General features: G+C 39.1%; 1 protein-coding gene and 1 pseudogene across 2 annotated transcripts in view; one reads left to right on the top strand and one right to left on the bottom strand.

Moving 5' to 3' along the window:
- Positions 1-26,837, top strand: part of IGF2BP3 (insulin like growth factor 2 mRNA binding protein 3) — a 144,017-nt gene that overhangs the window by 95,393 nt on the left and 21,787 nt on the right. For both annotated transcript variants that reach the window (XM_044246216.1, XM_044246215.1), the window contains exons 4-10: positions 5,134-5,185; positions 5,279-5,342; positions 15,736-16,017; positions 20,323-20,457; positions 21,722-21,844; positions 24,073-24,208; positions 25,741-25,866. In XM_044246216.1, the coding sequence (XP_044102151.1) occupies positions 5,134-5,185; positions 5,279-5,342; positions 15,736-16,017; positions 20,323-20,457; positions 21,722-21,844; positions 24,073-24,208; positions 25,741-25,866 (918 nt within the window). The remainder of the gene's footprint in view (positions 1-5,133; positions 5,186-5,278; positions 5,343-15,735; positions 16,018-20,322; positions 20,458-21,721; positions 21,845-24,072; positions 24,209-25,740; positions 25,867-26,837) is intronic.
- Positions 6,334-6,664, bottom strand: LOC122904905 (annotated as a pseudogene).

Genomic DNA, 26,837 nt, shown 5'->3' with positions numbered 1-26,837 from the left:
TAAACTTACATATCTTTTTGAATGAATTCGTGATTAATACCTGTTCACTTATAACACTTTGGATTTGTAAAGGAGCCTGAAATTAGTTTCCTGAAATCTCTCTCCAGGGTCTGAGTGTTGTTTTGGTGTTTGGAATATTTATTATTGTGTGGGTGTGTGTGCATGTGTGTGTATTTTGGTGAAGTGTGTGTTGGGGCAAGAGAGCATTAAATATCCTGATTTGAATTTTAATTTAACTGGTTTTTATATAATGCTTGTGACTGTAAACTTACATATCTTTTTGAATGAATTCGTGATTAATACCTGTTCACTTATAACACTTTGGATTTGTAAAGGAGCCTGAAATTAGTTTCCTTTGCTTGTAGGACAAAAACTATTTGGTGGCTTCCTTTTAGCCCTTTTATTTTTGTTGTTGTTCCTCATTGAGCTAAGTGTATGGTTCTCAGGTAACAAATCTATGGTCTCTCTCCTTACAAGTTTAGAGACAAGTGGAGCTCTGTGGGGTGGAGAGTGATAAAGGTGGTGGGGCATTTCCAGATGCATTTTAAGAAAAGAGTAGCACACAAGGTAGTAATATCCAGCATTGCCCCATCATCTTCTGAAACACATCCATGTAAGAAGGACTTGGGTTCTATTATTGTAGATGTACTATGAGTTTTCTTAAGTGTGGAAGCCAGTATAACCATTAGGAATAGATTATTTGTGGCACACCTGACAATTGCATTGCTGTGATTAATAATGGCTAGTCTAGTGGGAGAATAAAGATCAGTGAAGAGAGGATAAAATAACATTGCTTTCATTTCTAGGATTAGGTGAGCTCAGGTGCTATGGAAACGAGGGTGCTTCACCAAGTCTTGAGGGTGTGACTGGATGGGGCACTAGGTATGTGGGAAGTATATTGAAGAGGATGGAAGAGGAAGGCAGTACCAAATCATTGATGATCTCCTCCTCCGTGCTGAACTTGTGACAATTTCTGTCATAAATTTGAAGCCACTGAGGCTTAACTTTAAGCAGAAGAGTGACAGGATATGGTGGTGGACTGGAGGCAAGATGTCAGTTGGACCCTCAGTTCAGCTAGTTCAGAGGTGATGGGACCTCATGAGCTATAGGTGTAAAGAATCAGCAGTTAGCAGAAGATTTATCTGCAGGGCATGCATTGCCCGTGAATGCCCACAGGGGAGCTGCTGAACTCCAGCTCGTCTGGTCAGGGGCAGGGGTGGTGGTGTTGAGGTGGTCTGCTGGGGCAGAGGAAGTCTGATCTTGTCTGAGGCACAAAGATAGTTTTCCAGTTGTCTTTATCTCAGTGTTCTGTGTATGAATAAACCAGCCTACTGGGTTGAAGAGGGGCATGAAGAAACTTAGCTTGATAAGGGTGGTGGTCTCAGGAGAGTGTACATAATGGCAGAACTGATAAAATTTTGTGCAGTTCATTGCATTTCAGTAGCTCTTCAAGGCTAAAAAATCCTGGACCATATTTTTGTTGTTGTTTTTAATTTAATAGAGAAGGAGCAGGAGGAGGGAGAGGGAGAAGCAGGCTCCCTGCTGAGCAAAGAGCCCCATGCGGGACTCAATCCCAGGACTCTGGGATCATGACCTGAGCTGAGGGCAGATGCTTCATCGACTGAGCCACCCAGGCGCCATGATTTTAGTTACTCTTGACGGCTTTATTGACATTCAGTTCACATAAAGTTCACCCATTTACAGTTATGATTCATTGTTTTTTGGTGTAACAGATGTATGTACCCATCACCACAGCCAATGCTTATCAGCTTTCTTATCATCTCAGAAAGAAGCCTCTTCAGCTATCACCCTCTACATTCCCACTCACCAGCCCTATGCAACCACTAATTGACTGTCGGTCTTTATAGATTTCCATTCTCTGGACATTGCCTACTAGTAGAATCACTTAATATGTTGTTTTTGGTTTTTGGTGATTGGCTTCTTTGACCTAACGTTTTCAACATTGATTCATGTGGCGTATGTTAGTGGTGAATTCTTTTTTATGGCCAAATAATATTCAGTTGTATGGTTGTACCATACATTCCTCCATTCCTCACCTGAGATGGTTTGCACCCTGTAGAGTTATGAATGACCTTAGTTCTCCACAGCTATGTGAAGGACACTGATAATCTTTGCATTTATTGTGAGATGCTATTTGTATATTTGGATGAACTTTTTTGAAAGGCTGAATATTTGAGATTTTTAAGTCCTGAATATATAAAAAAAGGGACATTCCACCAAGACATTTCCTCGGAGGCTTTAATTTGCTTCGATGCCTTCTTTCCCCTCCAGTTGGAATTTAAAACTTAGTGACGCATAGAGACATGTTTCCTTTGTGGCTCAAGTAAAATAAATTCATTTAGGATTGAGAATTGAAGAGATTTATGGAAATGTTAGAAATGTGCAATGGAAGTTTTTATTTTACTTTTTACCTTCAAACAAAGCTGTTAAATTTAAAGCATGGGTGGTGGAAATAGATGGGATAGGTAGAAACTACAAGATGTTCTAGCAGCTGAAAAGAAACAAGAACCCAGGGCATGGTGGTTAAGTGACAGGTAACAGGAATGTTTGTCTTCCTAGTGAATGCAGGATGAATCAAAATGTCCAGACTTTCTTAGGGTTAAGTTATATTTAGTCTTTGGAGGGTTGAAGGTTTGGAGTGGCGTGAAACAGTCTGGTAGTCCTGTTTGACATAGCATATTGAGACAAATGCTTGCCTGGTGCACTTAAAAGGAAAATTGGTTAGTATAGCACCATTTAATCATTTGGGGGTTGGAAGCCCTTCCAGGATTTGGGAATCAGATTGGGCTATTAGAAGTCCTTCTTCTGTCTCTCAGTTGTGATGACCCCCAAAATTTGTGCATAAAACTTTGAATAAAGACATCAAAGACCCATTGAAATTCATCTTTGGGGTCTAGATAAAACCCCTCAGGTTGTGGTGTTAACTTGTTTCTTAACTAGGTACTAAGATTGATGCTGGACCTGTTTTTTGTTTGTTTTTAGGATTGTTGTTTCGTTTAGAATCAGGTTTATTTAAATACAATTTATATACAGTAAAATTCACCTTTTTAGTGTATAGAATTATAGTTTCTAATTACCTTTCTAGAGATTTTACACACAGGATCATTGACAACTAATAGCATTTATTATTAGCGATAAATGATAAAACTACCAGCAGTTTTTTTGTTGTGTGTGTTTCTTTTGTGAACTCTGTAGCCAACATGGGGCTCCAACTTAGGACCCTGAGATCAAGAGTTGCATTTTACCAGCTGAGCCATCCAGGTGCCCCCAAGCAATTTTGTTACGAAAACACTAAGCTTTCTATAATATATGCAGTGAAAATTACATTTCCTTGATTTTTTAAGTTAAAAAATTATATCATTTATTTAATGCCTATGTGTATGTACATATTATATATTTCCATATAAATGTGTGCATGTATATATATGTATAGTAGTACAAGTTAAGGTAGTGTAAGCTAAACTGTATGGAGACTAATGTATTACTGAACAAATTGCTTTTAGGAAAAATTAAGAATGATGTTTATTTAACATTAAATTGGCATTTATCCCAACTCCTTACACCCCTTCCCTACCACTACCACATCAAAACTGCGGTATAAAAATAGGTAACTAGGGGCGTCTGAGTGGCTCAGTGGGTTAAGTCTCTGCCTTCGGCACAGGTCATGATATCAGGGTCCTGGGATCGAGCCCCCGCATCGGGCTCTCTGCTCAGGAAGGACCCTGCTTCTTCCTCTCTCTTTGCCTGCTGCTCTGCCTACTTGTGATCTCTCTCTGTCAAACAAAATCTTAAAAAAAAAAAAAAAAAAAGGTAACTATTCCATTCACAAATAGGTATTAGCCCTATTTAAAATGGGGAAAAATATTAAAGTGCATCCCTAGACAAACCTTACTATAAATTTCAAACTTAAATCAGTAAACAAAATAAACCCCTGAAAGATACCACATGAGAGAAGTGTTTGTTATGAAGAAATTACATAAAAGTTTAGTAGGGAGTTAACAACAAAAAATGTTAGTGTTTCTTAATGGTTTACTGTGTTCTTGGGGGTAGAAAACATTCTCGAGGCATTGTCCTTTAATTTTGCAATTAAATTGTTGAGTAAGTGGTTCACTATAAATTAATAAAAACTTGTTTTACTTTTCAAGAAAAGCTTTACAATTCTTGGAAGCTAAGGACAGTTGAATTTGGTTTATACTGATGAGACCATGAGATGTACATCTGCAATTTATACTATAAAAGAATTTAGTTACTGTTACTGTTTTAACAGCTTCTCTTTAGAAAAAACATGCACAGTGTAATAATAATGCAGCTGCAGGAAAGATGGTAAAAACAGTTTCAAGCTGTACATTTTCCAACAGTGTTAAATTAATTTCAGTTCCGTTAGGTTAATCTTTAACTTAAGACTCTGGTAGAAAATCAGCTATTCTTTTTATTTTGCCGGTCTGCCTTGAGAGTAGTCTGTTCTGATTTGCCCATAATCGCTGTGAAAGAAGTTCTTTGGAAAGGAACATCTCAAAGATAAAACTTGACTTGGGACCTTATCTCCTAAGACGATGTGTTGATATATATGTATGAGAAATACGTAGTTCTTTCTCTTCCAGCTTTAGGAATCAGGTGGCTATGGTTTTGAATACTGGGCTGAGCCATTTAACTTCTTGGTTAGCCGTAGGAAGTGAGTTAAAAATTAGGCATTTGGGAATAGGCAGGGGAGAGAAGCCCACTATGCCCCTCTATGGTACCGTTCCCTGCTTCTGTAGTCCCAAAACCCCAGTTAATTTTTGTTGTTGTTGTTGTTCATTTCCATCACAATTACTTTGTGATTTTAAAAGGTATTTCTGGGGTGCCGAGGTGGCTCAGTTGGTTAAGCAGCTGCCTTCAGCTCAGGTCATGATCCCAGGGTCCTGGGATCGAGCCCCACATCAGGCTCCCTGCTCAGTGGGGAGCCTGCTTCTTCTTCTCTCTCTGCTGCTCCCCCTGCCTGTGCTCTCTCTCTCTCTCTCTCTCTCTCTCAAATTCATAAATAAAATCTTAAAAAAAAAAAAAGGTATTTCTGCCCTTGTTAGTAACTTTGGGAAATTGAAAATCTGTAATTTTTTCTCGCCCTCCTGATAGGTGTTGGATAGTTTACTAGTCCAGTATGGAGTGGTGGAAAGCTGTGAGCAAGGTACATGTCTTCTCAATTGCTTTCAAATTTGTAAAAGGAAGAAAATAGAAAGAAAACTAACATTTTTTTCTCTTCACTTTTCTCTTCCTCTAGTGAACACTGACTCGGAAACTGCAGTCGTAAATGTAACCTATTCCAGTAAGGACCAAGCTAGACAGTAAGCAGTTTGGAACTTTTAATCTATATATAATAACTAGGTTAAGTACAGTGCTTATATTTTGGGCTGTTGAGTAGCGGAAATAAGTTTTATTTTGCAAAGTTTGACCCTGCAATTTTTTTTTTAAAGTTTGAATGTCTAATAAGAATCAGCATTGGTAAAGATTTATTACATTTTTAATATGTCTTTAATGCCAGAGTGACATAGTGTGAAGCTGAACTACATCCTGTTTGCAAAAAGCTCTGGGCCTGGGTATCCTTGCCAAATTATATAAAGACTTTTTTTTTTCTTATCGGTATGTTACACACAGTATTGCTATTTTATGTAAAGCTGGTAAGTTGAGCATGTGTTAAACTAACACCCTGTTAAATACTAAGTTTTCTTGGTAACTGATTTTTCTAATGATTACTATTAAATTTAGGAGTGTGCAGACATTGGATCAGTGTAATTTGTCTTTAGATTCGAAAAATAGATTCCAGTGCAACTGACAGGCAGAACTTCACAGATGAAAAAAACTCCTCTAGGAAAAGATAATTCTGTAGGCTTTGGAGTGATCTAATGAACTGACTGAGCACTATCTAGATGAGGATGTCACAAAGACTGGCTTGAACAGAGCTACTCAGAACACAAACACGGAGGAATGGCTTGCTAGGTGCCTATAGCCCAGTGCGGAGGGTCTGGAGACCATGGAAGTCTTACCCACCTCTAGATACACTACAGGCAGGAGCAGACTGCCTGTCCTCTGCGTGGGAAAAGGTGAGAGGAAAGACCATACCATGCTCCCTGACCCTGAGCCTTGAAAGAGAGAAGGTTTGCTGCAGGGGTGGGAATAGAGCTAGGTTAACCAAAGGCCGTATCCACTCAAGGAGGGACTATGAAAGGAAGGATAGGACTGGGAAAGAGATGGAAATTCACATAACACAAATGGAGCTGCTGCTTCTTCTTCTTCTTTTGGTATTAAACATGTAATTTATTGGTCTTTTGGGGGCATTTGATGTATCTCCAGTGTATTACAACTGAGCCATTAATCTTGTCACTTCATCAAAATTAAGTGGTTTGTTTTCGTGACACTGCTGAGGAATCAGTTGTTTCTGCAGAGGTTCAAGGGAAGGGCCTTTTGAGAAATGTGCAAGTTCCTTTGTGTATCTACAAAAGCTTTATTCACTTTGTTAACGTTTTCCTTATTCACAGTGTTTATCTCCTTAAGGTTAGTCGTAACTGGTTTTGCTTTGTTTTTAGACTTAAAAGTTTTTTTGTCTGGCTATATGAAATACATTCCTGGACTTCTGCCCTCTTAGTTTGTTCTTAGCCATTGTCTCCAGTATCCTCATGCTGCAACTCATGCTCCAGGTGACTCAATCTACACACAGGAACTTATTTTTTTTAATTGATAGTACTAACATGGTTCAAAATTTTAAAGGTGCAAAGACGTAAATCTTCCTCCCAGTATTGTCCCCAATTACTTTGTTCCCTTCCTTGGAGGTAACTACACAGAAGACAAACATGTATATATTTCCCCCTCTTCATGCACACGATACTCTAATATTTGACTGTTTCATACATGTAAATATATTTCTTGGAGTTGCATAGAATTTGACTGTTGGGATATGGAATGACTTAGTGCCAGGTTGGGTATTAAGTTGTTTTAAGATTCTAACAGTTATGAACAATGCTATAGTGAATTCCTTTTTGCGTGTCATTTTGCATGTGTATGAGCACAGCTATAGGTTAAATTCCTGGAATTAAATTTGCTAAGTCTAGATGTATTTGCTTTCTTTTTTTGTTGTTGCATACTGACAAATTATCCTTCATAGAGTTTGAAATATTTCAAATTCCCATCAGCACTGTGAGAGTCTGTTTCTCTTTATTCTCCCTAACATGGGGCTTCATCAAACTTTGCTGATCTAGTGGGTAAAAAGTAGTAAATAATTATGTTAATTTCATATTTTTTCTCCTAAATGAGACTTAATGGGATTCACTTTTAATGTTTTAACATGAAACTTTGAATATGTTTAAAAGCGCACATTTGAAAAAGGTTTATAAGAGGTGTTTGGATATTACAGAAATTGTAGTGTAAGTTGTAAAACTGGCTTTAAAAAAAAAACAACAACTTTTTCTTCAACCATATCATGTGAGGGGAAAAACAGGAAAGTAGATTGGGGCATCAAAGTGAGGGCAGTAAGACTACAGTGTTCCATTTTGTATTCTGTATTTCAGTTTTTACAAAGATCTGTGTTGAATACTCTGTAGATTCAACTCTGTGTTAGATGGAAAATATGAGATAACATGTTAAACCAAAGGATATTTGGAGGTAGAGGCCTGTCCTAGTTGTCTCTTTGAAAACTTATGTGAGGCCAGGTAAAGGAGGAAGTACTTAATTTAGGAGTTACTTAGTTATAAGGAGACATAACTTACATAGCTTTGAAGACTTCCTAGAAGGAACTTAAGTAGGAACAGGTTGACATTTAGCACTTCCCTCCCTCTTCAAAAAAATACTCAACTTGTTAAGAAGAGTACAAATACAGGAAGTATAGACTGGCTAGTCAAGGCACAGTTACTGTGGACATTAATCCTAACATGACAGAAATGCGAACGCAGGGACAGTTTAGTCTAAAGGTACTTGGTTAGTGGTTGTTGGAAATTGGCAGGGTCCTTTGATACCAAAGAGGGAGGAAAAGACTGCTAGGAATTTGTAATTTAATAAATTAGGTAACCTAAACTAATAAATTGAGCATTTCAGTGAGGGAAATTGTCATCATATCCCTTATTCCAATAGTTAATCAATAAACAATTACTGATTACAACTTTGACTGAAAGATCCCAGCGAATAAAGGCAAAATCACTGTCCTCAAGGATGTTGCTTCCCTGTGGTGAAAGAGATTAACCGAGGGGGAGGGGCGTCACTTGATTTCAATTCCTCTCCAAGTTGTTTCCTTATAAACGTATTGGGGCTTCTCCCCCTCAAGAATTCCTGAGATCTAAAAGAATTAGAAAATAACGGCATCTTCAGAGAAAGTTAATAGATTTTTAAAAAATGGAAAAAAGTTTTTTGAAACAATGTTGTGAAAATTGTCCATTAAAAATCTCTAGAAAGTTTTTTTTTTAAAGATGTGGAGTATATTCTTACTCTGTGAGTAGAATTGATTTTGAGAGGCTTTGGATGTAATGAAGAAAGCATGGACTCAGTTTGGCTATCGCGGACATTGCTGCTGTGAACACTGAGGTGCATATGGCCCTTAAAAAAAAAAAAAGGAAGCAAGCAAGCAAACAAGCATGGACTCTGGAGTCACACAGCTCTGACTGTAACCTTGACCTCTCTGATTCTGCATTTTTTTCATGAGGGTTGACAAGAAACAAGTAGATTCATGCATATACACATATACTTAGAAAAAGCAGTCATATCAAATGGCCTGGCACATAGATACCCAGTAAAGAGGGCCTCACCTTCAACCTTCTGTTTCTGGATTGTTTCTAGAGCAGCTTCCAGTAGATTGAGCTGGGGAAGGTTGGTTCCCTGGTACTTGCTCCCCTCAACCCTGGTTGCCTGCTCTCTGGGCTCCAGAATGACTGTCTGCTGCCTACAGTGGCCTGATAGGATTTCATCAAACCCTTTCCTTGGCAGCCATCCAAAGCTCATGCCTTCAGGTCACGAGAGCTAAATTGATAATCTCATTTGACTTCTTTTTTAGCATCTGTTACCAGAGAGTGCATGTAACTGAGATGTGCTTGCCCAGGTGGGAGTAGAGGGTGGGGACTGTATTCGAGTCCAGTTCCATGGAATGGACTCCGCACCACCACTTTTCTCACTGTGACTCTGGCCAGATTAATCTATTTTAGTTCACTCCCATCTTGTAAAGCGGGAGTCATTATAGTCCTTAGCTTATGAGAATGTTCAGAGAAACTAAAATAATGCCTCCAAAACACTTGTGATCATACCCAGAAGATAGTAAGAGCTCTAAAGGTAGCCACTATTATGCATTTTCCTAACATTTTCATTGCTATTGGTAATACCCTATTATTTATTGTATAGTATACTTCATTTTGGATAATGACTGGCCACTGATACTCAGGAGATTGGGCCCTAATTTAGAAACATTTGTGGCTCCTCTTTGTTACTTAAAGCTCTATGAATGCCACTTTTAAGAGGATTCTTGAGTAAGACTGTGTCTCTAAAATTTAACATAGAACTTCCTGCCATCTTCTGGCTAAGAAAAATCAAAGGTTAATAATACATACATTAGGGATGCCTGAGTAGCTCAGTTGGTTGAGCTGCTGCCTTCAGCTCAGGTCATGATCTTAGGGTTCTGGGATTGAGTCCTCATTGGGCTCCTTGCTCAGTGGGGAGCCTGCTTCTCTCTCTGCCTCTGCCTGCTTGTGCACTCTCTCTCTCTTCTCTCTCTCTCTTTCTCTCTGACAAATAAAAAAAAAAGTACATACATTGCTAGGAAATACATACATTAGTTTTAATCTTAAGTCTTGAATTACTAATTTATTAAAATAATAAAATGGGTAGCAAAAATGAAAACTTAAAAAAAATCATTAGAAATAGAAGCATGTAGCACATATTTAAGTATTTCTTGTGTCTCGGAGCAAGAGAGGCATTGTTCTCTGGATTCCGTTTCCTCTATCCAGATATTACTCATTGGAAGGTTTGTAATGTGTGACAGAAATGACCCGTCAGAATTTGTAGGCATTTATTTAGTTCTTCTACTTCCTTTTCTGCAGGGTTCTTACTTGTGATGTTGATGTTTTTGTTAGGGTATAGGCATACAGTCTGTTCATGGCTTGAAGCTAGCATTGTAGATTCTCTTTTACCCGTTTGAAGAAGTGTTTGAAGCAATGTGGCTGATGGCTAAGGAGGAGGAGAGTTACCCTTCAAGTTTGAAAATGATATAAATAGAAGATTTATTCTGGAAAAAGAAATGAGTCAAAAAGCAGGAAAACAATGGGAATTCTTGCCATTTTGGCATTCAAGAGAATATTTGCCATGAAGTTTAGTAGACACTGTCCCATGTCATAACTTACAAAGTGACGAAAGGTGATTTTATGGAGCTTTACAGATTATGTTGCCATTAACTACTTTATACCATTTGTAATCTCTGTAATATTTTGCTTCTACCACAGTCTGTTCGCAGCCCTCTGCTGCATAGCCAGGTTGTTGGAGGTTTCTTTTTTTGCTTTTAGAACAGTTTAGTAATAAATCCTTCGTAGGTAAATATTTGGGCTTTGTCCGTAATAACTGCCTTAAGTTGCATCCCTGCAGTGGTATATTACCAGATGTTTACTAATTATGGCAGAATTGTGTGTCTCAACCTCTTATTTATTTTTTCGACCTCTTATTCTTCCTACAAGGAGAAAACAGAATGGTTTGACTTTCCAATAATGGCTTAACATCCTTTTGTTCAGAGCTATGTGATACACACTAGGGATGTCTAGAGTTTTAGAGTCTGAAGGGACTATGAGTCTGATCTTTTAGTTTTGTCCGTGAGGAGGCTAATGCCAAACAAGAAAATGACATTTCCAAGGTTACTTGGCTACTTATTGTTCAAGTTAGATTAGAATTCTGATCCCTGGTCCATCGTCTTTTGTACTACTCAGAGCTGTATGTGTTTACTCTTGGATAAGTTTAACTTCTCTGGGCCTCAATTCTTCTTTATCTCCCTCTTCTTCATCCTTGAGTTAAACTGCTAATTCTCTATGTCAAGGCCCTTTCACCTCTACACTGTGACTTACCCTGAAAAACTTCTTATCAATATGATTAAGTGCTACCAGCTAGCAAAACTACTTACCACCTTCTGATGACTCTTAAAATCGCATCAGAGCAGAGTCTTGTAATGATGGGAAACAGGATCCTGAGGTTGCCCTTGCTTGATAAACATCCTTGAGTTCTCTTGAACTGAAACACGTGTTTTGAGTAGTTATGATAATTGTTTATCATACATCTTGCATGAACAGTAGGTCTGGTGAAAATATTATAATGTTAGCAGACCCCCTGATGACATAGCTGAATTTTTTTTTTTTTTTGACATAGCTGAATTTTAAACTTTGGACATAAAAAGGCTACAGTTAATTGACCTAAAATTTAAAAAACTTACCATCTCTAATCATGATGAAGCCGTTGTTTGCAGTTAGGTTACTCTTGTACCTTTTGAGCTATATCCAAGTTTGGAGCACTGTGGTTGGAGGGGTCTAGACTCTTGTTTGGCAGTTAGACAGGCGGATACACAGAGTATGTGCTGAGTGCCCTCTGATAGGAGCGGTCTGTGTTTGGAGCATTGGGGACCCAGCTATGGACTGGCTTCTGGAGCACCATGCTGTCTGACCTTCTGAGGGAGTTTTTTCTTTTCCCCCTAAACATCTTTTTTTAAAGCAAAGCAATGAAGTTTGGAAGTGAGTTTATGCCAGGTTGAGAGAGCTGTTTCTTGGGGACACGTGTGACTTTATTTAGATAATCACCAGGCGCTTCTAAGTGTTCTGGGGTTAACGTGTATATCTGTTTATCCCCACAGAGGAGGAGGTCCGTGTCTGTCTATGGATGGTCCTCTCTCTCTCAAGAAAGAAGTTATTTACCTTTTTTGGGTAACATTACTGACTTATCTCCACCAATTTTACTTCTTTCCTTCTGAAGTTAGCAATACTCAATTGTATAGTGGGAAGGAATATTATTGCAAACTATACTGCCTTTATGCCCACAGATACAGTTGATCCCCTCATTACTGCATTCAGCTTTCCTTTTTTTTTTTTTTTTTTTTTAAAGATGTATTTGTTAGAGAGCATGGTGCATATGTGCGCAGGAGTTTTCTGGGAAAGGGCAGAGGGAGAGAGGCAGACTCCCCACTGAGCACAGAGCCTGACACGGGAATGCAGGGCTTGACCTCACCACCCTGAGATCATGGCCTGAGCCGAAATCAAGAGTTGGATGCTTAACTCACTGAGCCACCCAGCTGCCCCTTTCCTTATGGTTTTGAAAGAACTGTCAGTGATCTGTTTAACCATGGCCTTTGAAATAGTTAAAAGTTGCTTTGAATGAATATCTAATTGGTTGAAACTTGTGTGCAATTCTAGCCTTTTTTTTTTTAAAGATTTTTTAATTTTTATTCATTTGACAGACAGAGATCACAAGTAGGCAGAGAGAGAGAAGAGAGAGGGGAGGAAGCAGGCTCCCTGCTGAGCAGAGAGCCCAATGCAGGGCTTGATCCCAGGACCCTGGAATCATGACCTGAGCCAAAGGCAGAGGCTTTAACCCACTGAGCCACCCAGGCGCCCCAATCCCAGTTTTCTATAATACGTATACCTCATAAATGTTAATAAAATTTCTCAGCTGTTGTCATCTTTTAGAATAACCAAAATATTTTTTTGGCCCTTAATCCACATTTTCCCCTAAGAAAAAAGAGGAGAGGGAGAAAGGAACAATGTGTTAACCTAAGGTTCTGTTATCAGAGCATTGGTGAAAGTTGTGCTATATGTGCTGGTATTGCCCTGTGAAACTTAGGACAAGAACGTCCTCTGGGGGCCCTGGGTGGCTCATTCAGTTAAGTGTCTGCCTTCGGCTCAGGTCATGATCTCTGGGTGCTGCTCAGCGGGGAGTCTGCACTCTCCCCACCCCCCCGCCTCTCCCTGCGGCTGGTGTGCCCCCCCCCAGTCTCTCCCTCTCTCAAATAAAAAAATAAAATAAAATCTTAAAAAAAAAAAAAGGAAAACAATGTTCTCTGAAAAAGAGATCATTGAGAAATATCCCAAGATGTATTTGGTGGGGAGGGAGCAAAACCAAAAACTATATTAAGATCTCAATTATGCTTTTATGTTTTTAGGTTTTTTTTGTTTTTGTTTTTAATATTTTGTTTATTTATTTGAAAGAGAGAGCATGAGGCAGGGGGAGGGTCAGAGGGAGAAGCAGACTGTCCGCTGAGTAGGGAGCCCAATGTAGGACTCCATCCTGGAACTCCAAGATCAAGACCTGAGCTGAAGGCAGTCGCTTAACCAACTGAGCCAACCACATGCCCTTTTTTAAAGGTATCTTAAAGCAATTTTTAATTAAAAAATTATTGAAATATTGTTAATTTAGCAGCCAAACACTGTTCTTTACAGTATTTGTGTTCAAATTATGTATGTGTGCTTTTGTCGGTATAATTTATAATTTTTCTTACTTACCAGTTTTACTGAGAAGTAATTAACAAAGGACTATGTAAGTTTAAGATGTACATCATGACTTAACATATATGATGAAATGATTACCTACTAGGCAAACTAGTTAACATCTGCCATCTCAGATAGAAAAAAAAGAAACCATTATTCCTCCTGATGAGAATGTTCAGAATCTTCTAACAACTTTTAGATACACCACACAGCAGAATTAACTGTTATTATGTTGTACATTATATCCATAGTACGGAAAGCTAAAATTTGTACCTCTTAATTTTTTTTTTTTTTTACTTTGAGTATAGTTGACCCACAATGTTACATTAGTTTCAGGTTCAATTACGCTTTTAAAGGGGGTACTGAAAATATACACATGTGTGTACATGTATGGAAAGTACTGGTCCGTTTGCAGACATTTTCAGTTAACATTGATTGTGGGAAGGGTCTTGGGGGAGTTGATGCAGGCAGAGAAATTTCTTGTTATTTGTATATTTCTGTTTGATACCAGCTTCATAATCTGGGTTCATTCTGTGCTCTAGGCACTGTGGGACAGTGATGCAGCAGAGAATTCAAGGAAGAAGAGAGGGCAGAATTAGGGGTCCTGAGAACATCTGCATGCCCTGTCTGCCAATTGCATGCTTACGGTGCCCTTTTTGATGTTAGAACTACTGCTTTTTTCCATCTTTGCATCCGAGTCAGAAACTGAATCTGCAAATAAGGAAAACAGTGTGTGAACTAGAAATGACCACTCTGAGCAACTAGAGAGAAACTGCTTCATGCCTGTTTTTCTTTCCCTGCCTGGGCTAAAGTCAGTGCCCATTGGAACACAGTCTGAGCAAAGACTGTGTAACCCTACAGAAAAAGTGTGGGATCTTTACATGTTTTTAATTTTGTTATGCACTGGGGAGTGTATGTTCTTAGAAGTATTTATGTGTGCTTTTGAAATCTTGGCCATATCTTGTCTATCAATTTTTTGTTGAGTTGTCCACTTATAAAACATGTAGGTAAGTTAGAACACAATAATGTAGATGAATCTTGTAAGTAAAAGATGCCAGGCATGATAGTACTCATATATACTTAACTCATATATACTTATTAATATGACGTTTGAAATAGGCAAAGTTAATCTGTTGGGTTAGAAATCTGGGGGAGGGCTAATTACTGAAACAGGTCGTAGTGGGGCTTCTGGGGCATTGGTGTCTCCTAGTTCTGGATCTGGGTATGCACGTTCAACTTAAGAAAATTCATTGTGCTGTATGCTAAAGATTGGGTACTTTTCCATGATAAGGTTTAAAAATGAAGAAAAAAGTAGAGCTCCTCTGAAAATATAGAGATGGGTGGATAAATGGATGCATGGATGCATGGATGGATGGATAGATAAAGAAGAAAATAGCTTCATTTGCTCTTTTTGGTTCACCAGCACCCCTGCCTCTCTGCCCCAAATCAGATCATAAACTCCACAAGGTCAGGGAATGCTGTTTTCTGAGGGGCTTGCTCATGATGGGCGCTTAGAATTTATTGACTAATTGATTATCCTGAGAAATAATTTCTGTGACTCTCCTGTAAATGGTCTAGGGAGATTTGTCCTTAAATTCTTACAGTGTTTTAATACTATCGTTTTTTAGGAGGGTGAGGTGAGAGAGGTACATATTTGTAACGTCTTTTCTGTTCTGATTTGGAAAAACAGGACAAGACCAAGACTGCCCACTCACTTCTCTTGCTATTTGGGTACTCATAAGCTGTTACTAACCTTACAGTAGTAACATTTTGTTAAACTCTTTTGATTAAGCTTTTTTATTTTCTGCTTTTCATTGTAGATGGTAAATATGTTCTCCTTGGAAGCTTGGTCTTTTGCGCGATGTGAGTGTGTGTGTATTTGGGGGTTGGATTACATATGTTAAGGGGTTGCTGCTTATTCAGTGGCTTTTTTTTTTTAAGATTTTTATTTATTTACTTATTTGACAGAGAGAGATCACAAGTAGGCAGAGAGGCAGGCAGAGAGAGAGAGAGGAGGAAGCAGGCTCCCTGCTGAGCAGAGAGCCCGACGCGGGACTCGATCCCAGGACCCTGAGATCATGACCTGAGCCGAAGGCAGCGGCTTAACCCACTGAGCCACCCAGGTGCCCTTATTCAGTGGCTTTATACAGAAGTTTTAGAACTAGTAACCCTGAGTGGAAGAGATGGGTATTGCTTTGCTGAAAGTTTTATAGAGCTTGATTTCGCTTCCCATACTCCGCTCTTTGTCACCTTCCAGAGCATTAGACAAGCTTAATGGATTCCAGTTGGAGAGCTTCACATTGAAAGTGGCCTACATCCCTGATGAAATTGCTGCCCAGCAGAACCCCTCGCAGCAGCCCCGAGGTCGCCGTGGGTTTGGGCAGAGGGGCTCATCGAGACAAGGGTCTCCAGGATCAGTCTCCAAGCAGAAACCATGTGACTTGCCACTACGCCTCCTCGTCCCCACTCAGTTTGTTGGAGCCATAATAGGAAAAGAAGGCGCCACCATTCGGAACATTACCAAACAGACTCAGTCTAAGTGAGTACTGGTGAGGCCACAGCGGGTGTTGATGTTCTCCCCTTTGGATTTTATTAACAGAGTAAGTTCTTGTACTTGGTGTCCTTCTCTGTGTGGCTATGATCCTTCCTTGCACAGTAGTTGGGAATCCGGAAAAACCTTGTGATTTGATACCTTAGTGTTCACTTTATATAAATCTGAGGCTTAATCTCAAAGAAAAGTTCAAATTTGCACACATGAATGGAAAACAAATGATCCCTAATCCACTTCTGATGGGGGAGGCACTGATGAATAAAAGGGCCACTTCTTGGTTGTTTTCTGCTCCCCTATCCACACCCAAATCCCCAGGAATACCTGCCTGCAGTGTTGTTGGAAATAATTTTCTGGGTTCAGTACAGAGATGGTTTTTCAGTCTTGCTTTACTTCAGTAAAAAAATCATCCAGCTTATGTTCCAAACTTATCCCAGGTTTAAGCCTTGCAGTTAGATTGACTTTTTTTTTTTTAAAGGATGTTTGATAGCTTTTATAGGCTGATTTTAAGGGATTGGAAGATTCTCCATTAAACATTAGTGTTCACTTTGCAGGAGTAGAAAGTAGTATAAACAGACAGTAGCCCCAGTGCTGGCACATGGTCTGGTATGTAGAAGGCTGTCATATTTGTCTGAATGAAACGACTGGTTGTAAATTATGTTCAGTGTCCTTAAAATATGGCTAAGATACTCTATCAATTTAAAAGCTTCAATGAATTATATATTAGTTCTGCTTTATTAACCATCCTGTTAGGCTGTATGTGGAGATTTTGACACAAAGAAGCTTAGGAATGAACTGTCTTCAACCCTATTCTGTAAAGTGCACTAGGCACATCTCTGGGCAGCAGCTGCCGTATTTCCTGAAGAACACTGAGTGAACTGGGGAGAAGTGGCCATGTTATTCTATGCAAAAGAGTATGGAAATGGCCTTGGCCCAGCTACAGAGAGCTTTTTAAATTTAAAGTAAGGAAAATTATTTCATGTGGTCCAAGCAATTAAGCAGTCTTTTCCTGAAAGTACGGCTATGGTGCTGTGAGTATCTTGTTTATGTATATTTGTTCCAATAGGCTTACGAGGATATCCATGTTTATCATAGGCACCATGCCTGTGTTGAGCTAGCTGGCTCATTTTTCATGCAGAACCCAAACGAACTGTGCTTACTGGTGTTGTTGCACACCCACTCTACCTGCAGATTGATGTCTGACCCTGCTTTCCCCAACCTTCCCCCGCTTTGAAGCCGGAAATGTTAGATATGGATTACCTTTGTGCTAAATCAGTGGTCTTTGACTTCATAATATTGGGAGTGGAGAAGACAGGTGAACCAGAGTTGGGATCAGTTTTAATCCTTATTTGCCTGGTTTTAATATTAAAATTCGAGGGATCCTTGCTTTTCTTGATCCACTGTTACCTGCAGAAACTAATTATTAAATGGTTTCCCTTCCTTGTCGTGTGGCAGATTAGAGTTTTCCTTTTAAAGCTACTCATTTCCTTGTCAGAGGAAAGGGCTTCTGTTATTTAAGTTGAACTGTTTGTTTTATTTAAAGCAGGAAGATGGAGGATGGAGAGGGAAGGGAAGCAATTTTTGTTATATCCGATGATTCATTTGCAGAGTTCTGCTGGTGGATTTAATTAACTCTTGCCATTGAACCTGGTCATTATTAGATCCTCTGTTTCTGGAATGGTCTCAGAGGGCTACCCTGATCTGTAAAGCAGTATTTCTTCTCTCAGAGGATCAGAGTTTTGTAATCCTTCACACAGTGAATGGGTGGAAATAAACTAGAAGGAGGGAGATTAGTATGTCACCTACTAGAATATCAGCAGTACTTACAGTGGCGGGGGATTGAAGCAGTGGTTGGAAAGATGATTCCTGAGATTGGGACTGTTCCCTGAAGCACTTTTTAATTATTTCTAAATGTCCCTTATATGTTTCATTTTCTTATCACCTTTTTCTTTTTTTCTAAGGGTTTGGAAATTTTTTTAAATTGAAGCATAATTACCATACAGCATTACATTATTTTCAGGTGTACAATATAATGATTCAACAATTGCATACATACTCAGTGCTTACCATGTTAAGTGTCCTCTTAATCCCCTTTATCCTACCCATCTCCTCACCTACTTGTTGCCCTTATTTTTTAGTCTAGGTTTTTTTTTTTTTTAAAGATTTTATTTATGACAGAGAGATACAGCGAAAGAGGGACCACAAGCACAGGGGAGCTGGAGAGGGAGAAGCAGGCTCCTCGCCGAGCAGGGAGCCCGATGAGGGGCTTGATCCCAGTACCCCACAGTTATGACCTGAGCCAAAGACAGAGGCTTTAACCCATTGAGCCACCCAGGCACCCCTTAGTCTAGGTTTTAATTCTGAGATAAATCACCAGTTTTCAAACATTTAAGATCATGAAATCCAAACCTTGACTTTATTGGTGTGATAAAGTGGTCATTCTTCTTATCTTTTAAACCAAGTACATTTCATTTCATTTTTAAAAATTTCTTTTGGGGGTGAGTGAAAAAGAGAATCTCAAGCAAAGACCTTGCTGAGCAAGCTTGGAACCTTGAGCCAAAATTAAAGAGTCGGAAGCTTAATCCACTGAGCCAGCCAGGCACCCTTGAAGTGGTCATTCTTAATGGCCAGGAGTTCTATAGGTTTTCTGATGTTCGAGTGGCTTAGAGGGACTCACCAGTACTTGATTTTCCCCAGACACACTTTTCCAGATAGCTGATTTTCTTTCTTGTACGTTCTAAATAATAGAAGACTTATTTTTTTATTTAATTCAACATATACAAGCATGAAAAATTTTTTAAAAAGGGGAGTTACCTTTTGTCTTATTCCTGGAGGTAGTCATTGTTAAGGTGAGAATGTAACTTTGTAGGCCTTGTTCCTTGTACCTACTATACCTACATGTATAGCTTTAAAAGAGAAATCCGATCATGGTAAGTTTTGTGTTGTTTCTCATGGAAGATGAAGGACCTTTTTGTTAGTTCCTGTAATTTGACAACGTGTTTTTACACCGCTAGATGACATGTTACTTAACAGCCTCTTCCTGATGGGCATTTTATTTTTTTAAAAAATTTTTAAATTATTCTTTATTAACATATAATGTATTATTTGTTTCAGGGGTACAGGTCTGTGATTCATCAGTCTTACACAATTCACAGTGCTCACCATAGTACCCTGATGAGCATTTTAAAGATAATTCCAATTTTCTTTCTGTGTAAGTAGTGCCACAGTGAATATTCTTAGGCCAGCGGTGTTCAGGCAGTGGTGATCTAGCAGACATCATTAGGTCATGTCTGGAGACAGTGTGGTTGTCCCAACTGGATGAGGAGGTGCTACCGGCATCTAATGGGCTGAGGCCAGGGATACTACTGAGCATTCTGCAGGGCACAGAACGACTCCCCCAACAAGGAATAATCGGGCCCAAAATGTCAGTAATGCTGAGGATGAGAAATACTACTTACAGGCCCACATATGAGAATGTATCTGTAGGAGATGTTACAAAAAGTAGTGGATTCTTGGGTCAAGAGGTAAGCACTTCTGCTTTGGCAGGTCCTGCTTGTTTGGTCTACACTCCCACCAAAGTGTGAGTGTGCCCATTTCCATCCTCTTGTCAACACTTAATTTTATCGAAACTATTCGAAGGTCTGGAACCCTGTGACATCTTGTTTTGATGGATACATATGTAATTACTAGGAAGGTTGAACATCATTTCGTTTTGATTAGCCATTTGGTTTTCTCGGAAGTAGAATTGCCATCTTCTGGAGTTCCATTGCTATCACTTCTTCTTCTTCTTTTTTTTTTTTTTGGTGGACTTTCCTCTATCAAGGAGGCAAAATGTGGAAAGAGCCTTGCAAGAAGAAACAGATGAGCAAAATCTCATACGATGGATAGTGGATATTCTGTGTGGCATAATGAGTTCAGCCTGGCTTGTGGGATTCCAACTCTGGCTCTCTTGGTTAGAGCAGAAGAAGCCCTTTTGTCTGAACCAAGGTTCCCTGACATGAGATGTTTGTTCTGTGACACCAAGATGAAAAATTAGGCACATACAGCTTGGGGGGATGAAAAGATGTGCCTAATTGAGGAAAGAGGATGGGGGGGTGGATATTCCTGGAATTCAAATTTTGTCTTTAAGACATCAAAAGTTGACAGCTTATCAAGAGTTGATACTCTTGAGGGAAGTGAGTCATCCACTCTTTTTCCGGAAGTCCTATGACTTTGAAGTTGGTACTTAGTAGACTCTGTAATTGTGAATATGTGCTTACAGCTCTCCTTTCCTTCTTCCATTGCGCTCACCGTAAGAATTGATGTCCATCGTAAAGAGAATGCAGGCGCTGCTGAGAAGTCAATTACTATCCTCTCTACCCCTGAAGGTACCTCTGCGGCTTGTAAGTCTATTCTGGAGATTATGCATAAGGAAGCTCAAGATATAAAATTGTGAGTAAAGAGGATTAACCTGTGAAGATTTGATGTTCATGCTGTTTGATTTAGAATTCTAGGACACAGTTCTTAGGAATTGCCAACAAACACAAGGAAATGCTGTCCTGAAGAATTACGGTGGTTGGCACTATTGATTTGGTTGGAAAGCATGTCTTTTAAATGTTTCATTTTCTGTCATGTTTGGATATGGAGTGACGCTGTGAGTGATGGAAAGTCTAGCTGTAGAAGAAGGCACTTACGGGATAGGAAGCCCACCTAAGGACCAAGAAGTGTCCTTGGGATTTACCCAAAATATACCTCAAATCCTGACTCCTTTACTCTGAACCCATTGGAGCTCTGTTCTTGTTGTGTGCCCAGCCATACTTCTAGCAGGGAGGCTAGAAGCAGAGAAATACATCATCCTGTGCTAAGGCAAACTGAAGATTTTTTTGGTTGTTCTGGGTTGAAACTCTGAATGCCTGTCCCACAGGAACTTGGAGTGAGCGGAGTTTGGGTTCTTTGCCATGTGAGCTTATAGCACAGTGTTACCCTAAAAGGAGGGTCCAAAATAAGGTACTGGCATTAGCCTGGGAACCTAATCAACAGCACTCAAGTTGTAGGGACCTTTAACATGTAGTAAATGTATTTTAGTTATAAGATGTGATATGTTGCTATAAGATTATAATTCTTTTTCAAAATAGAGAAAAAATTTAAAAAGCTCACCATCCAGATAATTTAAAGTGATATTTTAAAGTGATAGGTATCAATTAGAAATTCAAAAAGGTACTCCGTGAAAAGTGAAAGCCCCCCTTCCTGTTCTTACACTCTTCTCCTAAAGAGTAATCACTGTTGAATTTCTTCTGTTTCCTTCTATAAATTTTGCATGTATCTCTAGGAATGCATTTAAAAATTTATGGCAAAATCATACTGTTTTGTGTTTATACATTGTGTTCTGGTATTGGGGATTTAAGGATATGGATTTGAGTAGAAGGTGTTTTCAGCGAGCTAAGAGAATCTATCCTTCGAAGATATTCCCTAAGATGCATAAAAGAAAATGGTATAAAAAAATTAACTTCACATGCTTGTTAATGGTTTTGTGTGTGTGCTCCCTCTAATCACGCATTGCTAGAATGTAGGTCAGCAGACTTTAAACTACCTGGCATTATGCTTCCTGTATGATAGGTAGGAAGTAAATGTTTAATGAATGGATATTATCTTTTTATCTAGGAGAAGGTTTACTTACTTACCCTGATTCTATGACCTTTTTCTTTTTTATTTACAGCACAGAAGAGATTCCCTTGAAGATATTAGCCCATAATAACTTTGTAGGCCGTCTTATTGGTAAGGAGGGAAGAAACCTTAAAAAAATTGAGCAAGACACTGACACTAAAATCACAATATCTCCGTAAGTGCCTCCTTGCTTTCTTTGAATTAGGAAATTCTCAAGCACTGCTGTTAAGCTGGAGGTTATAAATCCAGCAGAGCTTCTCCCATCTCGGAGGTGTCTGGGCCAGCCTGGACCACCATACTTACATTTTGTTTCTCAAACTTAATCTGTTTTCGGCGTCTAACCCATATTGAAAGCATTATCTATTCCTACTAAAGACGCAGAAAGCGCTAAATACTTTATATTCGTATTTTCTAGGTGAAGTCTTAGGTTTTCTGACAGTTGAAATATATAACCCAGATTATTATCCGTCGCTGTGTGACAAATTATCCCAACATTTGGCAGCTTGAGACCATAGTAAATATGTATTGCTCATCGAATTCTGTGAGTCAGGAATTCGGGAGCAGCCTAACTGGATGGTTCTGGCTCAGGGTCTCTTGATGTTGCTGACGAGTCCGTGCTAGCTGTTGGTGTGAGGCCACATCACAGGGTGCTTGGGTGTCTTTAAGAATTGGTGGTTGTCTTCCCCCACAGAGTGGCTTATCCAAGAAAGAGCAAGATGGAAGTGGCAATGTCTTTTATGACACAGCCTCTGAATTCAAAATCACATGCTGTCATTTTTCTAATATAATTTACACAAGTCAGCTCTACTCAGCAAGAGAGGGGATTATACTCTGGAGAACAGGTCATCTCAGAAGCTGGAAGCTGTTGTAAAGAAAAAAACACGTATAATAAACAATCCTACCCTTCTTGAATTTTACACCTAGAAAGGGGAGGGCTTTAAGAGAAAAAAAAAATTTAAGCTCTTCTAAACAACTATTTTAAAAAAACCGATATGAAATCCTTAAGGGAGAGGTGAGTTGAGACCAGAGATGAAAAATACACCTTTTTAGATCTATGAAATAGTCTTCCCTGTGTAGATGTTTACCTTTTTAGCAGATTAGAGAAAAAGCAGGAACACTAACGCATTCATCTGGCTCAAGTTTAGCTTAAGACATTCTGCTGCTAAGAAGTGAAAGTGAGAATTTAATTTTACTTATTTACTTTTTAAAAAATTATAAAATTATAAAAAATTTTTATATATTTATTTGACAGAGAGACTGTGAGAGAGGGAATACAAGCAGGAGCATTGGGAGAGAGAGAAGCATTGAGCAAGGAGCCCAGTGGGGCTTAATCCCAGGACTCTGGGATCATGACCTGAGCCAAAGGCAGATGCTTAATGATGGAGCCACCCAGGCACCCCGAACATGAGAGTTTTAACTATAGTTATGGAAAGCTACACCAGTTTTCTGTATCGTTTCAATCTATTTAGTCTTTTTTCCATGGCTAAGAGTCTCCCATTGCTTCCTCTCAAGGCTGTTAACTAGCTCCTGCTCAAGCAGCCTCAGATGTCATCTGAATGGATTTTGAAGCTTCAGAGGGACCTAGGTCAAGGAGAGAGTTGCTGAATATTGCTAATGCCTTCTAACTTTTTAGTGGTCTTAATTGTCATCAAGGGATCATTTTTTTTAGTCAAGACAGATTGATTTATGTTATTTTCTTTGAAAAAGAAATATTGTTGCTTGGTGACCCAGAAGATGAATTGCATGAGAATGCCAGTGATGTGTAGAATTGGTCAGTGCAGACTAGGAACATCTTTTTTTTTTTTTTTTAAAGATTTTATTTATTTATTTGACAGAGAGAGATCACAAGTAGGCAGAGAGGCAGGCAGAGAGAGAGGAAGGGAAGCAGGCTCCCTGCTGAGCAGAGAGCCCGATGCGGGACTCGATCCCAGGACCCTGAGATCATGACCTGAGCCGAAAGCAGTGGCTTAACCCACTGAGCCACCCAGGCACCCTAGGAACATCTTTTTTAAAGGTTATGTACGTCTGGTTCTTGGTTTCCACTAAAACTGTACATCACTCTGATCATTTTCTTTATTTCACTGTTGAAGTGTGGAAAAGTTCACCTTAAAAGTGGGCAAGAAATAAGTACACTGTGTTGCAAGCAGAGATTTCATTGAGCTGTTTACACTTAGTAGTTTTTACTGAGAAGGTAGGAGGGGAGAAGGATCCTCTCTGCAGCTTTGTGGTTCTTGGACTCCTGTCTTCTGGGGCTTACTCTGTGTGCCTCGTGTCTGACCGTCCGCTCTTACACAGCGCCGGCCCCCACGGTTGGGTTTAGTTGCCATCTGTGGCTGAACTGTTATGACTGTCTTCCTCCTGTAATTTCCATTCTCTTTCTTTCTCCTCTTTTTCATTCCACAGATTGCAGGAATTGACGCTGTATAATCCAGAGCGCACCATTACAGTTAAAGGCAACGTTGAAACATGTGCCAAAGCTGAGGAAGAGATAATGAAGAAAATCAGGGAGTCTTATGAAAATGATATTGCTTCTATGAATGTTAGTGTTGATATTGAAGGACATGCCTTTATTTTGATGAACTGTTAAAAGATGTTTCAGTTGCATTAATATTGATGTCCTAAATGGTGCAAGCATTAGATGTAGCCTCTTGTTGATTTTTAATACCATAGTCAGTGTCCCCTGGGGTAGCTGGGAGGAAGGCTTTGTTTGACATCAGGCTTGGCTATCTGTGGTTTTAGCAAATTTTTTAGTCTTTGAGCTTTACCTTCCTTATCTATTACGTAAGGCTAATACCTATCTAAAATGGCTAATATGTTAATTTGAAGAAGATTAGTATAGTAGGAATGTAGGCTTAAGGAGTAGGTATGTGAACTGGGTTTGAATCCCAGCTCAGTCACTTACTAGCTGCAAGTCTGTTCTCTTGGTTTGTCTCCAAGCATTGGTTTCCTCTTCTGTAAAATGGGGCTACTGTGCCTACGTTGATGCCATGATTAGGACTGGGATTACAATGGATAACATGCATATAAAAGCAACTATAAAGAATTCAAATTTAAAACTCACTTGGTTAGTCACAAACCCTGGAGACAAAAGAATTAAAAATGACAAAATCATTTGTCTAGCACAAAGAAGGCAATTAAAGTGAATGGCTGACATTTCTTAATGGATGGAATGGTGCAGAAAATGTAACATTTCAAAAGTCATTTTGATTTTTCAAGTAAATGATTGAAAAAGAAAAAAAAAACACTCCTCAATTGGGCCCTATACCTGAAAGAAGGACAATAGAGAAATGACCCTACCTTTTGTGAGAGGAGCCTAGAAGAATGTTGATTGTTTTAGCCCACATGACTGGCTTCATGGCCTACCTTACCATCATCACTGCTCATCTGATGTTTCAGAGTCCCTTGCAAGCAAATCCAACTCCATGTACCTTTTAAAGAGCTTCTCAAGTATGCTCACATCTCAACTCTCTAATCTCCACCTCACTTCCACAACCTTTATAAAATTGAACCAAAACAAAATTCCCTTTTTGGCTCCTGGATCTACTCCAAAGATAGGTTTAGTTGCCATAGTTACATGGGATGGGACCTGATTTCCAAAGATTTTGACTTTGTGGCATTTAGACCCATGGCCACCAAATTTTATCTCAGCTTGTTCTATATTCCTAGTTTGCTTTTTAATGCACAAATCTTGTTTGATTACTTCTTCACCTAATGCATGTTTTTTAGTCTGTATTTACCGTGTGCCCATAGCATACAAAGTACATATTTGTTTAAGCACTCTTGAGCTGATCATTAAGGAAAGGAATGGTGTTTCCTGCTTTAAGAAAAGTGGTGTAGCTTCACATCAAGGAGGGGGCAAATGAGCACATGGATTTTAAAATACTAAGAAATATGAACAGATATATATACTCAAGTATAATTACATGGAACATCTGCTTTGTTCTAAAGTTTGAGTCATAAAATGATTTTTTTTCTTTACTAGACAAGAGATTACAATCTGAATATTATCACTTATAAATACTCATACTTGATTTTTTAATTGTAAAATGAGAGACATTTTTACTATTGCAGCTTCAAGCACATTTAATTCCTGGATTAAATCTGAATGCCTTGGGTCTGTTCCCACCCACTTCAGGGATGCCACCTCCCACCTCAGGGCCCCCTTCAACTATGACTCCTCCTTACCCACAGTTTGAGGTAAGATAATGTACCTTGGCTTTCTGTATGGTTGAGTGGGATGCAGTCAGAGGGACACAATCAGACTTTGTTGCCCTCAAGCAGTGTGACATTAAATGCTAATCAGGACAAATTCTAATGTAAAACCTGGTCCCCATATGGTTGGTTCAGAGTCAGCACGTGCTTTCCATTTCCTATCAATAGAAACTTTTTACCTCCCTCTTTGTAGAGTGGACTTATAAATTATCTTTTTGAGCTTTTGGGGTGGTAGGGTTGTCAACATTGGTTTTTAAATATCGAAAGAAAAGTTTGAGACTTTGGTGGGGGGAGGAAGTTATTTCTAAAAGATGAAGGAAAGAACTTTTAAAAGGCTTCCTTCATCTTTAACTTCACTTGGAAGTTAACTGCTTTGAAAGGTCAATAAAGGAGTGCTTGGGTGGCTCAGTCGTTGAAGCGTCCGCCTTCGGTCCGGGTCTTGATCTCAGGGTCCTGGATTTGAGCCCCATGTTGGGGTCCCCTCTCACCGGGAGAGTCTGCATCCTGCCCCTGCTGCCGTCTTCCCCATGCCTCCCCTGCCGCCCTCTCTACACGAGTGCTCTTTCTCTCAAATAAATAAAATTTCAAAAAAAAAAAAGTCACTAATAAAGACATGTTTTCCATTTTGAGTGTGCTTTTTAAACAGTGAACTCAAGATAGTCTTGTTCACAGGTCTGTTGTGTATATGTGTATGCAATCATTAAACAGCTTTCATTCATTTGTAAAGATGTAGACTGTTAAGAAAGAAACCTTACTTATATTTGCTTTTTAAGAAGAACATTTTTCTGAGGTTTCAAAAATGGGAGACCAGTGATAGTATAAAAATAATTGCAGCATAACAGATACTTTACCTAGTAATTTTTTTTTTGGAAAGTAGTCAACAGTTCTGTTGTATAATTGGTGATAATTGGACGTAGACAGTCATGTGAAGTAAATTTAGCAAAATTCTAGGATCT

Source organism: Neovison vison, chromosome 4, assembly GCF_020171115.1.
Source record: "Neovison vison isolate M4711 chromosome 4, ASM_NN_V1, whole genome shotgun sequence".
Lineage (NCBI taxonomy): Eukaryota > Metazoa > Chordata > Mammalia > Carnivora > Mustelidae > Neogale > Neogale vison.
The sequence above is the reverse complement of the archived record's forward strand: the minus strand, read 5'-3'. Positions and strand labels throughout refer to the sequence as shown.